Source organism: Mixophyes fleayi, chromosome 11 (assembly GCF_038048845.1).
Source record: "Mixophyes fleayi isolate aMixFle1 chromosome 11, aMixFle1.hap1, whole genome shotgun sequence".
NCBI classification, from domain to species: domain Eukaryota; kingdom Metazoa; phylum Chordata; class Amphibia; order Anura; family Limnodynastidae; genus Mixophyes; species Mixophyes fleayi.
Genome location: NC_134412.1, coordinates 70,593,758 through 70,611,039, shown reverse-complemented (window position 1 = coordinate 70,611,039; position 17,282 = coordinate 70,593,758). Strand labels below are relative to the sequence as shown.

At 39.9% G+C, this 17,282-nt stretch overlaps 1 protein-coding gene across 1 annotated transcript in view; it reads left to right on the top strand.

Annotated features, from left to right (window-relative positions):
• Window positions 1-891: 891 nt before the first annotated feature.
• Window positions 892-17,282, top strand: part of TTLL10 (tubulin tyrosine ligase like 10) — a gene marked incomplete at its 5' end in the record, with an annotated part of 29,963 nt that continues 13,572 nt past the window's right edge. Inside the window, 6 exon segments of the mRNA XM_075190657.1 lie at window positions 892-929; window positions 5,927-6,045; window positions 7,424-7,535; window positions 8,368-8,456; window positions 10,454-10,638; window positions 10,640-10,653. Coding sequence (XP_075046758.1) covers window positions 892-929; window positions 5,927-6,045; window positions 7,424-7,535; window positions 8,368-8,456; window positions 10,454-10,638; window positions 10,640-10,653 — 557 coding nt within the window.

Here is a 17,282-nt window from a genome sequence, read left to right as displayed (position 1 = left end):
TATAGCAACCAATCAGATTCTAGCTGTCATTTTTTAGAATGCACTAAATAAATGCTAACTAGAATTTGATTGGTTGCTATAGGCAACATCTTCACTTTTTCAAATCCGTAGTTTAGTAAATATACCACCAGGTCTTTATCAATTGATTAGTTAAAGCTGGTCGCGAGCGGCATCATTGAATTACGAATGACGTGGACATTCAGTGCAGGATTGTTTGCATCTGTAAGTGCTGCAGAGATGATAAAAACTGTGAAGAGTGAGGCTGGCCATACCCATGATGAAGTTCGAGGGGTGAAATGCGTAGGGTTGCTGCCCTCACAGTTTATGGTGACATTGTCATTTATTTGCTGAGACGAGGAAAGCTGTGTGTTCAGTCCAGACAAGAGAGATCACATAATCGGACTCGGAGCTGCCTCCTGCTCAGATAAGCCTTCGTTATCCTTACTCTTTGTTAAGGTTTTTAATTGGTATCTCAGAATGGTTACATTTCATTTTATCACAACGGAAGATCGACTTTAAGGAAGTCGTCTACAGATAAGCATGTTATCTTATTAATAATGTGCGCTGCTTTTTATATGATTATACCCAGTAGTGTCGAATATTGTACACTGAGCGGCCTTTTCCTTCTTTTTATTAATTTCTAGAGTCGTCCACAACGGATTGTGGAACATTGGAAACAAGGAGCTGTAAAAATTTCTAATTGGACATTGTTGTTTTGCATCGTGTTTTAGTTTGAGTGCTGAAATAGGGATTTCCTATTATTAATAGTGACTCAAACACATCCAAATGCACAGTAGCTATTTACATGCACAGCGTGAGCTCAATGTCTGAACGTTGGCTCACAATGCACTACAAAATCACTGGTGAATCATTTGCAAATAGTCGCACTAATTTTTCCAATGTCTCTGTAACCTGTTGAGCAGGTCAAGGTAAATATGCATATTCTCACAGGCAGTTTATTTTTGTGTTCCATATTTACTTAAGTTTTAATCACATTTTGCAACCAGCATGCTTTCGTAGGCAACCGTCTTTGTGTCAAAGTCTCTCAACTGTAAAGAGAGCAATAAAATAATAAAGGACAAACATAACCCCTGTGAGTGAAAGCAGGGCGCCCTCTACTGGCTTCATAAGAATCTGCCCGTTGCTGCGTCCCAAGTATATCATACTTCAACACTCAGCAAATTCACATTAATGCATACATTGTGAGAGCAAGTTTGCACACTTCGTAGTAAAAGCACTGGAGCCCTGGTATTGCAGAGCAGTGCAGAAATGAGATGTAAGATTACTGAAATGAGATACTGAGGTGTAGATGGTACGTTTATAGAGGTGTTACTTGTTATGCAGAAGTTCATGGCTGTTTTCACTCCGCAAAAGGACCAGCTCAGAGCTGATTCTTTGAAATTCCACCCATTCTGTGCCTCCACAATGCATTTTTAGAAACACTTTGTAATTAAAAACTTCACACACATGGAATAAAACCATTTCCGTTGTGTCCTCACACTCATGATTAATTTAGGACGCAAATGAGGCTGAACTGAGCAATATTGTAAGTGAAAAACAATTTTTTTTGAAAGGGTTGGAAATTAAGTGGTAGGAAATTTTTGCAAAGTGCCCATCTTGAAACTTTTCCGCCTCTCCTCACACGTATACTGCTTTCATACCACCGCCCAGGCAATATACCGGGTATATGAACCTGGGATATTGCCGGGGCGGCAGAGGCTCTTACCTGTCAAATTCCCAGGTAGACCCTGTTTATACTGAACACAGGTCTACCCGGGTCTCCATGGCAACATCACAAGAGGAGCTCTGATTGGCTCCTCTTGTGATGTTTAATTTTTTTTTTAAACTGTAACATTATGTCTGGTGAAAAAGGGTTGAAAAAGCCGGGTCTCACCATTCATAGCGCGGGCGACCCGGGTCGTGTGCCCCCCGGGAATTAGACCTGGAGTCAAAAACCCAGGTCGAGGTTGCAGTATGAAAAGGGTATAGGGCACACTTCTGGATTGTGGAGGTGTCAACCAGGAGCAGAGGGCAGGTGTGCACCTTGATGTGCCCAAGGGCTTTTGTAGTGCACAACACGTGCGCTTAGGAAGTTAGGCCCAGTGGTTGCAGTTATTTTGCAGGAGGAACCAATATTCAGGCTATTAATTAATGAGGAACCAGTGATGTCACCGAGTCAGGATTCACAACGTGCCTATGATGTGGAGTAGAGTTGTGCTTCTTGTGGTTCAGGACTAAGGTTGTAGGAAGACCCAGAAATTATGGTTGTTGTGATTCTGACAAATTTTGCCTAATTATTTGCAAGAATTCTAAGTGTAATCCCATAATGATTATATTCTTTATAAGTTTAGGCATCTCCCTACCATGACAGCAGAGATCCAGCCTGTTAAGTATACATGGTAGAAGTGTCAGGTTAACCCGTTTTTGGAGGGCGATATTAATCTCTGGGGATGAGAAGGCTTTACTATCTAATTATGGGCTGCTTAGGCTGTGTGACTGTTTTGGGTTTTGACTTTATGAGAACAAAGAAGATGACAAGTGTTATACACATGTACAACCAGGTTTAGGCCACCTGTGGCTGTCTACCTGTGGTGGAACTATAGTGGGGACAGTCTGTCCAACGACGACTTTACTAAACTAACAACTGCAGGTTATGACCTAGAGTCTATACAGTGCATGTGCGACATTAGGTCGTGCGTATGCAGAGCCATTTTGTGGTAGTTAACGGAGGTAAGAGCAGGAAGGCGGCGGGGAGGGAGCCAAAGATCCCTCTCCTGCGATGCTCTGCCCATAGGGTAGAATGGCTAACAACATTGGGGGTTAACACCGAAAAGTTAGCCTTTTTGGAGCTTCTTATATTGGCCCAGACTGGAGTCACCATTGAAAATTATGGTGAATGCGGATTAATGCAAAACTTAGCCTAATGCAGCAGATATCTATGATATTACCTGCATTAGGCTTTTGTTCGATAGAGGTAATCCTTAAAAATGCCTAAACCATGCGGAAAAAGCCGTTTCTGCATGGTTTATGGCTTAATAAATAGGTCCATTATCTTTGGAAAGGCTGTGTTAACTTCTTTTTACTTGCAGTGAAAACATACACTTTTATATATAGCTTTGTATGGATAAATTCCTTTATTGGTTCCAGGAGGATCTGTCTGGCTCCAAACTTTATAATGGCATTAATCTCTCTCTTTATACCACATACCAACAGTGCTTTACGGTGTTTGTAGCTATACACGGTAAGCTCTGTTTTATGATCATTTGCATCTAAAATCTACATTTCTAATAATATATCTTCACTTCTCCTCTAGATGAAATTTGACAGGCATGGCGGACAGGCTGTTAATACTTTTTTGATTAATAGAACCTTTATGTTTATTTTAGAAAATCAAAACCTACAGTATTTTAAGAAATGACTTCTGTGTAGGTACACTGTATCATGTGTGATCACTTAAGCATGACTGAAGGATAAAAATCTGGGTCATAATGCAGGCAAGAAAGAGTTACAAGTATATGACATCATACTCTCTATATAAAGCAAACAGGAACAGCAATCTGGAATTTGCAAAGTAAACAATGAAGGTATAATTAGGCGCTCAATATTTCTCTCTAGAGAATATTCTTATTGGAGGGAATGGAGGTTTGATGTGCTAAAAATAAATATTTTATCTGCAGGGATGCTTAAAGGACTCTGGACATCACTCTTGTTTACTTACTTTCTATTGCAAGATCTAGAACTGTATTTATTTTTCATTTGGGTGCATGAATGCTCACAACTAGCTGACCAAAATGGAAAATGGAATTCTGCAATAGCCAAATGTTGACTTTGTATGACCAATCAATTGATTGGTCATACTAGCCTACTTTCATGAAAAGTCCTGGGGGTAAATGTATCAAGCTGAAAGTTTTCCGGCGGGTTTGCAAACCCAATCAGATTCTAGCTATCATTTATTTAGTGCATTCTACAACATGACAGCTAGAATCTGATTGGTTGCTATAGGCAACATCTCCACTTTTCAAACCCACCGGCAAACTCTCAGCTTGATATATTTACCCCTGAAGACTCTTGAATCTGGGAGTCGTCCCGGACTCCCAGGAGAGTAGACCAAAAAGTATTAAGTAAGTTATTGGTACACGCCACCCTCCCTGCAATTTTTACTAAATGCATCCATTGCTCTGCTTTCTTCTGTGTTTTCCACCAAATCCTTTATATCATACAGCTTGATTTTTTTTTTTGTTGCCCTTGAATACAACGCAAAAAAACGGTTCTGTGGATACAATTGTATCCTATGTATAAAGCTGAGTCATATCCAAGGGAAACAAAACTTAGTACATCTGTTTGGATGATATAAAGACTTTTGGGGAACAACAAAGAAGTACCGCAGAAAGATAAAGAAATGAGAATTGTTAAAATTGCAGGTGAAGACGTACAGCAAATTAATGATAAGGTTGGAAACCGTTGAAGTATTTACCATCTTTCTTGCTTACTTTGTTTCAAAATTTGCAACTGCACAAGGAACACATTCAAAGCAATGAGAAAGCCAAGTCAGATACTTGATGGTATAGGGAGAGGAATCAGTGGTAGAAATAAATAAATAATAATACCACTGTATACGTCATTGGTACGGCCTCATCTAGAATACTGTATTCAGTTCTGGAGGCCTTATCTCCAAAAGGATATAAATACATTAGAGACTGTACAAAGAAGGGCAACTAAAATGGTGCATGGCTTATACCATGGCCTTACCTGGAAAGACTAAAAGATTTTAATATGTATAGTATGGAGCAGGGAAGAGAAAGAGGGGACATGATAGAAACATTAAAATATATGAGGGGTTATAACAAGGTGCAGGAGGGAAACATTCTTCAAAGGAAGAGAAGTATTAGAACATAAGGACATGTACTGACACTGGAGGGAAGTAGGTTCAGAGGAAATTTGAGGAACAACTACTTCACAGAAAGGGTAGTGGGTAAGTGGAATAGCCTCCTATCAGAGGTGGTAGAGGCTAATAAAGTTATAGCAATTTAAACATGATTGGGATAGACATAAGAATATCCTTACAAAGAACTAAGGATCAAATAGGGGTTGAGGTTGCCATAGTTTAAAAAAATGGGCTGACTAGATGGGCCAAGTGGTTCTTATATGCCATCAAACTCTATGTTTCTATGTAACATGAACAGACAACTTACAACTAAACATATGTAAAATGTTATGTGTGTTTTAAATCTATATGATCTTTTCTAAATTCACCTTTTTAGATGTCTGCAGGAAGTCAGCTATCTTCTAGGCAGGTGTAAAAAATTCAATAGTATTACATACCTGCCAACTGTCCCTATTTAGGGCAGTGCTGAATGGGTGCAGTGTGCACCACGCTACATATGAGACTTTAAGGGAGTAGAGGAGAGCTAAGGGTGGCCTAGAATTGTAGGGGCACTAGACACACCCCCTTGTGTGTCCACCTCCGCATTGTGCCATGGCCACTCCCCCTTTCTACAAGCATTCTGTGTACTGGCAGAAACATGCTCTTTGTACTGCTGAGTAACGTTTTGTAACAACATTGATGTAGGGAAATTATGAGTTTTTGGAATAATCACAGCAGATTATTGTCACAGCATCTTTAGCCCACAGGACAGTCCCATGGCTAAAGCTAATTTACATAATACAAATAAGGCATTATAACAGGAGGAGCCAAGCAGAGAGAAGGGGTACAGTATTAATACTGTAAAATATAATTTAGGTAAATAATTCTACATTGCGATTAGGTGTTTATTCAGGTTATAGTATTAATGTTAGCTTTTTCAAAAATGCATGACGTGTTCTCTCTTCTGTATATACCGGTATGTTGAGTTTGCTAAGTTAGACTTTAATATGTGAAACTTATAAAGTTCTGGTCAGCAGACAGTTAATAAAGCTTTGCTTCCAGGGTAAGTGCGTATTGCCTTAACAAAGGCTGGCAGCGCATCCAGGACAACAAGAGAGATGATTACAAGTTGAAATGGTGTGAGACCAAGAGCTCAGCCACTTATTATGCCTTCCGGGAAGGTAAGAGACTGTCTATTTCATGTGTCATTCACTCTCTGACTATACACAACATTGCTAAGCATGACCTTAAACGTTCTTCATGAAACTTATATATTGTATGACTGAGTCTTACTTACTGAAATATTAATTCCCTACATGGGGGTTTTCACCTTTGGAAAACCAGCCACACAAATTAGTGCCCCCCTCATACAGCAGTCAAAAGGTGTTCTTCATAGTGTTACCCTCCCGTACCCCTAATTACAGCTCAGAAAGAATGTCGCCAAGTGAGATACACACGATAAGTGGGCAGTTACTATGCTCCATAATGCAGGATGCCTAAGATGTTTGAAATGTCTTAAGCCTACATGCCAACTTTTAAGATTTCTCCCCCGGGAGATCTCCGGGGGAGAAGTCATGTGACATGTGGTAGGAGGAGAGCATGGTGACATTGTCGCGTCACCATAGCCCCGCCCCCACTGTAAACAGCCGAAAGTCACAGCATTGAATGGAGGGGGCGGAGCTTAACGGCACGCTTAAGTCCCGCCCCCTCCATTCACTGCTGTGAATTTCAGCAAATGCGGGAGGTTTGCCTACTCTTCCGTGAGTCCTTGAGGACTCCCTGAAATTCGGGATCCTCCCTGGAATTCTGGGAGAGTAGGCAAGTATGGTCTTAAGTATTCCGGATGAATACGTTGTGCAAAACCCTTTATTAAGTATTATTATTATTATTATTATTATTATTATTATTATTATTATTATTAATAATATAATTATTAATATTCCAGCCAAGGTCCCTTTTGCCCATGAAAAGTGGCAATTGAGCTTTTTTCACTTTGCTCTACATAGTTTTCTGGGCTACCGACAGGGATTACCCCACCGGCGTCAAGTATCTGCCGTTCTCGCCGCCACACCTGTTCTGTTAAAAGCCATCTCATCAACACAGCAAAATAATTAGTAAAAACTCTGATGACAGCTCATTATTAAGTTTAAACAAAAAAGCATGTTTAAATGTTACAAGAGAGCTGGTTCTTTTTTCTGCCAAAAGAGTATAATTGGGGGTACGCATTTAAGGTTTCTGAATATTTCATTTGTCTTTTCCTTACAGTAACATCCCATAATAAATTGTTCAAAGGACAAGAGGAAAATTCAATATGTGCAAAATTCTAAAAATAACTTCAGGGAATTTATTGGGGAAAATATACAAAGCATTCTGCAATTGAGCACAGTAGTTTATTGTGTTAAACTGTGTATGCGGGTAAAGTTGTAGAGTTTCCACTGCAAAGTACATCTGTACAGCAAAATAATATGATAATCGTCTGAGGGAATGAGGGGGGGGGGGGGTGCAAATTTGGATGTACAATAGAGCTTTCACTGTATTCATTGTTTTTCTATTTTTGAGGTGAACAACTTCTGTATCAAATACCCAACAATAAAGTGCTCACCACCAAGATTGGGCTTTTATGCAGCCTGAGGGAATATGAAAGGGTCATGGAAAAAATCAACAAAACCAGGTGAGCACCTAATTCTACTTATAATAGACATACATGTAAACGAGCTCCATCCGCAGGATGGATTAGGGCACATAGGCTATATAATACTATAAGGTGTGAGGCTAATTGATATCGTTCTGTTGGTTCCCTCTCCAATATATAATTAAAACATAAATATGACTAGTAAGTTTTCCTTACATGGAAGACTGTGTTCACAAAAACTCATTGTCTCATGTCTTGCCAGGACTCCTAGGGGTATATTTACTAAACTGCGGGTTTGAAAAAGTGGAGATATTGCCTATAGCAATCAATCAGATTCTAGTTATCATTTGTTTGGTACATTCTACAAAATGATAGCTAGCATCTGATTGGTTGCTATAGGCAATATCTCCATTTTTTCAAACCCGCAGTTTAGTAAATATACCCCCAAATATTTAAGTATTCAAAGCTGCGTGTTTCATCGGCCTTATTTATCAACTTAACTGATAAGCCTTTGTTCGCTGGAGATAGACCTACTTTTTGGTTCACTCAGTTTATGAATAGGTTAACTCTGACGATATCACTGCTATCGCTGTCGTTAAGCCAGTGTTAGCTGTTTATCAATGTCCCCATAGAGCTCTATGCGGCAGCGAATACATTCAATTTACCAAGAGGCAGAAATGTGAACTTTAGTCTCCATCAGTTGACACCATGTGTGCGCTGACTGGACCATTGAGGTACTGGCGCAACAAGGTCTGCATCAGGCGCGCATCGTATATATCACCTCCAGTGAAGAAAACACAAACGTTTAAGCTATTGTGAGCGTCCACCTTCACGTTCTATGTGATATTCAATATAAATTTGTCCTTCACAGTAGAATGCTGAAAATGGCAGATTTTTTTCCTGAAACCTTTCGCTTGGATGTGAAAGATGAGGCAGAAGCCTTCTTTTCCAGCTACGAAGGTAACGCATTTTATGTACTACATTTCATTATGAATACTGATTGAAATAGCTTTTTTTTGCTTTAGCTGGTTGGCTTTTATCCACACTATATGTATGTTGGTATGTCAAGTGCTGAAAGGCGTTGTTTGTGTCCTAAATTCAATTTAAGATACCTAAATGTTGATTTTTTTTCCCAGTCCATGTCTACTATATTTAGATGCACCTTTTAGCAGAATGTATGCAGTCATACACTGAAGATTCTTCTCTCTTTCACGGGACATGTCCTCCCCCAATGTCCCGTACCAGACCTGCGCAGTTTATAAAAAAAAGCAATTTGCTCCCCTGAATTTTAAAACCGTTTGTGTCAGACGTACGTCTCCCCTTCAGACTCTCCCCCTTCCGGTACAGCTAGACACACTTTTAGAAATATGTATTTAGAGGACATATTTTATGGTAGTACAAACACTCTTCTATCTCCCTCTCTACATAGTAAACAACTAAATACAACAGGGGTGTCCAGGAATATAGTAATAAGTAAAGAAGAGGGGTCTTTGAGTACAATGAAACAGGTAGCCTATTAATATCTGAGCAGGACGGACCTACGACTAATATAACAATATTGGTATGGTGAATGTTTCTTAGGAAATATACAGATTATTCTGGACAATTACATGATTGTCTATTTTTAGTTTATAGCTCATGCATTAAGCTTAGTACTGCATTGTTGCCTACTCTCCTAGAATGTCCGGGAGACTCCAGAATTTATGGGAATCCTCCCGGACTCCCAGGAGAGCAGGGCAACCTCCCGGTTCCTAGCTACTTCATTAGTTAAGAGGCAGGGGTGGGGCTTAGGACGTGATTCACGCGTCATCGTGGCCCCACACCATACTGTAATAGGCTAGAAATTGTGATGTCAATTTAGGGGGTGGGGACAAATGATGCTATTCACCAAGAACAGCCCTCACATGCCCACCTCCCCTCAGATCTCCCGGATCCTTTTCGGTCCTTGAATAGTCAGTGTATAATTATAAGCAGACCTAAGCAGAGGCCAAGGTGAGACACCATTGTAAACACAAGTAAACATAAATGCAGTGACAACAACCTGTTACTGTGACTAAGATAATACCTGGGGGTATACTAAAGTTTTGATTTTCTTGTTGTGACAGTGCTCAGTTCCCATAGAGTACTATTTACATTGACTTTGAATATCCCATCATCAGCAGGTTCCTCATTTCATATATATGCTACATATTTTCATTGTACGTTTGGGGCTTGAGTTATTAACAGATCTAATTATTTTATCTATATGATTGTGTTTTTATAGTGTAATTATAAGATATAAATAAAACTAATACTATTTTATATACCATTAACTTATGAATTTATATTAAGTGTATATATACTCTGTGTGTATATATATATATATACAGCATTGGGGTCATGAGTTCAATTCCCAACCATGGCCTTATCTGTGTGGAGTTTGTATGTTCTCCCTGTGTTTGCGTGGGTTTCCTCCGGGTGCTCCGGTTCCTCCACACTCCAAAAACATACTGGTAGGTTAATTGGCTGCAATAAAAAAAAAAAAAATTGACCCTAGTTTCTCCCTCTCTGTCTGTCTGTGTCTGTGTGAGTGTGTGTCTATAGTAGGGAATTTAGACTGTGAGCTCCAATGGGGCAGGGACTGATGTGAATGAGTTCTCTGTACAGCGCTGCGGAATTAGTGGCGCTATATAAATAAATGATGATGATGATGATGATATATATATATATAAATATATATATATATATATATATATATATATATATATATACACACACATTTTTTTTTGTAAGATTTTATACATATATATTTTATACATATATACATTTTTATATAATTTTTTAGATTTGTATTATATATTTATTATTTATTATATAGATTGTTACGTTGTATATTATCACCTTCAGCGCTGTTTGCTTCAGAATTTTAGGTATAATAAAGCTGTTAGGATTTGCTCTGTGCATGTGATGTTCTCAAGAGACACATTTGCTATTTTATGTCATTGTACAGAGGGGCCAAACATGGATCTGCAAACCTACTGGGCTGAACCAGGGTCGTGGCATCTATTTGCTGAAAAACCAAGAACAGATCACTGCCCTTCGCTGCCAAATGGGGGAGTCAATGTCCAAGAAACTTTTATCGCCAGCAAAATGTCCACAGGCCCCGGATAGTACAGAGGTACGTGGCAGCTTCTGATAGAACATAGAAATACTGTCCAAAGACTCTCAGTGGACTGTTTTCTTAGCTTAGTTTTTTGGCAGGTCTGTCAACCCCACATATAACTATACTTTTGTTATATGCCCCAAAATTCCCTCTTTTTCCAGAACATTCCCCTTTTTTTTACAGAGGGAGGAAGAGGTATGACCAGGATCAATTCTGGGATCTGCCTGGAGGTGGCGCATGCTCCATGAAGCACCTTTGGCTTCACTGCACTGCTTCCCTATACCTCGCTCTACTTCTGATACCTGCTCTGTTTCCCGTAGAGCAGCGACATGGAGCGTAAGGTGGCACGTCGCCCATGCCGATGAAAATATATTTTTTCAGTGCAGACGGGCTAGTGAGGTACCCTGATAAGCATGATGCCCTCCTGCCTCGCTTACTAGGATTATCGTGTTCCGGCCACCCTGGCCTTGACCTAGAGTTAGAGCATGCTTAGGGTGTATCGGGCTGTCACTAGGTAGATCAAGGTTTGGCTAACTGTACCCTGAATACTCTATTGTCAATTTTGGTAAGTAAAATATCCATAACATGTTCTGTGAATTTCCCTAATAATACACATCCTGCATCAGTAATTCAATTCTATTGTGGGAACTTCAGGAAGAACAAAACGTTTTTGGCTTAGAAAGGGGCTATTTGGCTAGCGGACCACACGGCCCCTGCCTCTATCCACCGACCATACACCATACTTGCCAACTCTCCTGGAATGTCTGGGAGACTCAAGAAATTCGGGTCGGTCTCACAGACTCCCGGGAGAGCAGGCAAGTCTCCTGCATCCCGCAGCTACCTTCCCAAAATCATGCGATTCACGGTGAATCGCTTTATTTTGGCCAGCCCCCCTGCGACAAAACGGCATTTTCATTGCAGGGCCAAAATGAGGCGTTTAGCCATGCCCCACCCCCTCCCGCCCTCCAGTCACGCCCTTCTCCCGGACAGAACTTGGCGAAAGTAGGCAAGTATGCCATACACCATTTATTTATTTTTACTAGTATGGATCCCTATTGTTCAACTTACCCAGCCAAGAAGCGCTATCTAAGGGTACATAAATGATATTAGAGTTAGTCAAATGTTATTACATATTCCACTTTTTGACTTTATACACAAAATAACTATTATCAGAGCCTCTGCTGACTGCCTGTCCCATATATCCTTCAAAGGTGTTCATCAAAATTTGCATAGTGATTTGCATTGGCTTTAGTCTGACTAGACTACAGTTTTAAGAAAAGCTTCTCAGATCAGCCACAGCGCGCCTGAAAAATGCGTAGATCATTTGCTTTTTCATTCAATAATAATACTTAATAATAATACTTACAGTAAACTTGATACATAGGTTGGAAACTAACTTTCCTTTTGCAACAGCGCCCTCTGGTGTTCATACCGAAGTTCAAATGGTAAGACAATTGATTTAAAGTGGGCCTATCATTAACTGGCAATATTTAATAATGTAAAGGAGCTGTAAAAGTTATCTGTATATTGTATTAGACATGTTCTAATACAATAATTCTATGTGCCATTTCCAGAACTGTCCTGCCTGTCATACTATATAAAAATGCCACCTGTTTGGTCCTTACTAATTCTTTTACTTGATAATCAGCTGGGAGAGATGAGGAAAGGAGGATGAGAGCTTACTTGAGGGATTTAGAGGGCATGGATCCGGCTGTGTTTTAGTGACCTTGCATTTGGACCCTTCACTACTTCTGTATATTGCATTAAATCATTAAATACAGTGCTGATGAGAAAAAGATGTCACTTTAAAAAGTCCCCCATAATATGTACTTGAATGAGAAGAATATATCCAACTGCCAACATTTGTTATGCATACGTTATGTTAGTTGATACTACTTGTCGTTAAGCAGATAGATACCTGGGCAACTTGCTAGTGAAGTGGGTGAGATGGGGGCCTCCATGACGCGATTCGCTGTCAACAGACCATCACATTACTGTTCTGAGCTATTGCATAATCGGCAACATTGGAAAGTTGTTTCCCGGGAGGCAGGTGGGTGTGTGGGGGTGGGGCTCGATGAAATGCGTCATTGGCCCCGCCCCCAAACTGTCATCAGTATTTTGAAAAAATAAAAGCGGGGTGGGGCCATGATGATGCATGTACAATTTCACTAAGCCCCGTCCACTCCGTTTAATTTAACAAAGCTGGCCGGTATCCGGGACAATTGCCTGCTCTCCCGGGAGTCTGGGAGGACTCCCAGAAATTCGGGAGTCTCCAGGACATTCCGGGAGAGTAGGCAGCTATGAGCTAATGGGGGCCCTTATTCTCAGTCTGTGTCTTGCCACTGACTGTCATCCCCCTCCTCACCTGATGCCATTGCCCATGTTATATTCAGCCCTATCCTCACTAACATAATCACATAAGTGTACAAGTTACTGTTTTCCACAGATTCAGTAAACTCACTCACATATTCTTGCTGCTATGAACATTCTGAGGATTTGATTGGCTAATAATCTTTGCACTTCCTGGCCAAACAGGAAATTAATATTAAATGCAATTAGGTGCTCTGATCCTAGTATAACACACCTAAAATGGGAAGAGGGACAGTAAGTGACATACATTATATATTTGCACAATTCCAAGACGTGGACATGTACACTGAAATACAACATTAAACGTAGCAATTTAAATTTTTTCATGGCAGAGCCGTAACTTAGAATTCTAGCGCCCGGGGCGAGAAAGACAAATGCCGTCCCCCTAGTCCTCAATTTTAACCAAATGAACCTAAAACATTCCTAAATTGCGCCCCCCTTCAGCGTTGCGCCCTGGGCGGTCGCCCCTATCGCGCAGCCCTAGTTACGGCCCTGTTTCATGGTATAGCCCCACTAATACATAGGTGACAGATCAACGTCAATTAAAATGCTGCTAAGCGTCAGATCTGCCCCTGGTGGTGAATTGTGAAAGAAATGTTTTGTTTTCGAGGTAACGTCTCTAATCAAGAATGTAATAGCGTAAACGATCCAGCACCTCAATACACCACAATATATCTGGACTCACAATACATTTGAACACACAATTGTCTGGTGCAAATTAATGTTGCAGAAAAGATTTGAAAATAATAGTAGCTATACAGCATTCAACCCCAGAACAATAACAAATGCTGTCTCCCAGGAAGGTAGCTCTGTTGAAGCAACAAATGAGGGTAACACTACAATGAATGCCAAATTCGCCATGGTGATTTATGGTTAGATTATTTTGTGATGAGAATAAAGGCAAGATCAATGCCATTTATAAATCAGGACTACACTTGACACATTTGTTAAAGAAGAAACTACGAGTGTGTCCAAACTTACCATTTAAACCAGGAGACTTAAAGAAAGCTTCTGGACTATCTTAAAGTAAATGGTTTCCTGCACATGTGATGGTGTCCTTATATGACAGTGATAGTGGGCAAACTAATATATAATTAGTAAATAATAATAATAACAATAAAATGGATATATTAAAGGTAAGCTACAGTATTTTGAAAACGCCGTTATAGTGTCAGTGACTGTTAAGGTGCTGAACGCTAGATGGGAGGAAGACAAAGTCCTATATAATACACAAGTGAATGTTAATATATGTATTAACTCCTATAAATAATATTTGTGTAAACAGTGAATTCTAATGTCAACACCTTTAATCTGTGAGTTCCGATGTAATTACTTTAGTGTTTATTAGGAACATGTGTTTGTATCAGAGGGAATAATGTTCCTCCTACTCTAAATAAAGTAATATTTTTGGATATCAGAATCCCAGTGGATCTCTGTGACCTTAATAAATGATACTGGCCCACTCTACCCAAATTGTGGTTGGGAGAGCAGGCAATTCTCCTGCATCCTGCCCACTTCTTAGTGAAGGGTGGGGCCTTCTATGATACTACTCATCACGTATCTCAGGCCCGCTGGCAAAATGACATGACTGTGATGTAGAAGGGGTGTGGCCAAAATGATGCAGCTCATAATGCCCCGCCCCCTCATTCGTGAACTTGATCCCCCCTTCGGGATCTCCAAGAGAGGAAAAATAAGCTGGCAACTATGTTAAAAATACACTTGGCCTACAGCCTTATGTTTTATATGGTCATAGATGTCCTGTAAACCAGATATGTATCCCTTAAACTTGGATTCTACATAGGTTATAGAGGCTGCATACATATTGCCACTGCTCGGAGGTATGCAGCATCCTGAGGTAGGGACAGGGCCATCTTAACAACATTATGGGTCCCCGGGCAATGCAGTGCACCAGGGCCCCTAGATATAGATATAGATATATAGATGTATACAGATACAGATATAGATATAGATATATAGAGATAGAGATAGATAGATGTACTTGCTCAGTGACCCTTGTAGGTTTTTTTTGCAGGTTTTTTTATTTTGCAGGATTATGTATTCTCATTAAGAGCCGTGCCTATGGGGCCCCCTTGCCCGTGGGGCCCCCGGGCAGCTGCCCATCGTGCCCAATGGAAAAGATGGCCCTGGGTAGGGACACCAACTACACACACCTAAAATAGGGATTATCAATCTCTTTGAAAAACGACCTTAAAATATGTACAAGCTGCAATAGGAATGCAGACAGATCAGACACTCATGAACACGGTGCACACTGCATATGGTCGTTCTTCATAGGGATTAATGATTCTATTATTAGTTAACTTTTACCACTGCAACACTGATAAATCTTCAACATCCTCGCTGAATCAGCTATTAAAATACACAGCAAGCCTCATACTAAAATGAATTCCAGTCAATAGCAAGAACATCTCCCCAAGTTCAATGGACTATAAAGCAAGACCCTCATCCCAAGTTGGTTTTATCTTCTAATTGCACCACTAAGTTTGAATGGGACTGATCTAGGCTCCCATAGTGGCCTGGTTTCTGACCACAATTATAATCCGCCACTAACTTCATCTTCATCACTAGTACCCGTTTCTTGTGGCTTTTCTTGATGGTAGTTGGTCGACTTCTGTCACATGATAAACACCTGTGCAAAGTTGTCAGGTAAATGCAGTTCAGGCGGTCAGTTCACTTGCTGACAAAGTGTCTCAATAAACATCTCTAGCACCTGCATAGTCTATAACTCAATTTAAGTCCACTCCAGTCCTGCTACGTGTCACACAATTAGCATGGAAGAGTCACAATTTTAACCCTCCACTCACTGTCTGCCTATTCTGTTGATGACCAGAGTATGCAAGAGAGAGGATTGTTATCGCACAAGAAGTAGGACTGACCTCATTCAAAACTCGAGATATTGAACCAACTGTTCCCTTGAGGGGGTGCTCTTCCAATATAGATTCAACTATACAGAACAAAAAAACCGAAGTGAAATCTAAGGGGTATATTTACTAAACTGCGGGTTTGTAAAAGTGGAGATGTTGCCTATAGCAACCAATCAGATTCTAGTTGTCATTTTGTAGAATGTACTAAATAAATGAAAACTAGAATCTAATAGGTTGCTATAGGCAACATCTCCACTTTTACAAACCCGCAGTTTAGTAAATCTAGCCCCAAGTGTTTAAAAAGAAGGCACCGCATTCCACTATTAATAATGGACAAATAAAATCTCTCATGGATCATCAAAATTTATATTCACATTACTTGGCAAATATGCCTTTATTCCAGAGATCATTATTGGCGAAATATTTAAAACAATACAGAATGTGTACAGAAAAAAGAGAGTAGTGAATGTAAAAATAGAACAGACCCTTCAGTGTGCGTCAGAATAATTTCAATTGGGATGTGAGATACCAATTATTATTATTATCGTTTATTTGTTAGGCGCCACAAGGTTTCCGCAGCGCCGTACATGGTACAAACAGTAGACTATACAGGGTGAGACAGTACAGAACAATAAACACAAAGTACCAGTACTTCAGAAACTCCAGGCAGGCAGATACAGTAGAGACGGAGCGGAAGAACAGGTATGGAGACAGGAGGGAAGATGGGTCCTGCTCATTCGAGCTTACATCCTAAGGGAGGGTAAACAGAATCAGGTACATAAGGGAGCCAGTGAAGCAACAGGGAGAGAGAAAGGGGGCAGGGGAGAACCAGAAGAGGTGAGAGGTTAAGTGGATGGTTGGTAGGCCTTAAGGAACAGGTGAGTTTTAAGTGCTCGCTTGAAGGAGCACAGATTGGGTGAGAGACGAATGGAGCGATTCCAATGTCTTTGGAAATCAAATATTGTTTAATGCTTAATTATTATAATGATTATTACTAATCCAATTATAGATATCTCATCATTTTCTCCTTAGTCCCCGTGTATTCATAATAATTAAATATAGAAAGTTAATCCTAGCCTCAAATGATAGGCCTATATTATAATTCCTAAATTGGAAATAAAGTTGGCAGGTGTATAGTAAAACAATGTTTTTTAGTACTGATAGACTACAGATTTCATATCTGCAACATAGTCTTCTGTATTAGTAACCAAATTTAACTGATACATTGTATCCTCCTAGAGATGATAATAATCTCATATGTACAGCATAATTTCTAATATTTATGACCAAAGTAAATTGCTACATAATATACAATAGGGGTGAGTACCAATTATATTATCCTACTTAAAGATTGTATGCACATGTCATTAGATCTGAGATCCCCATTCA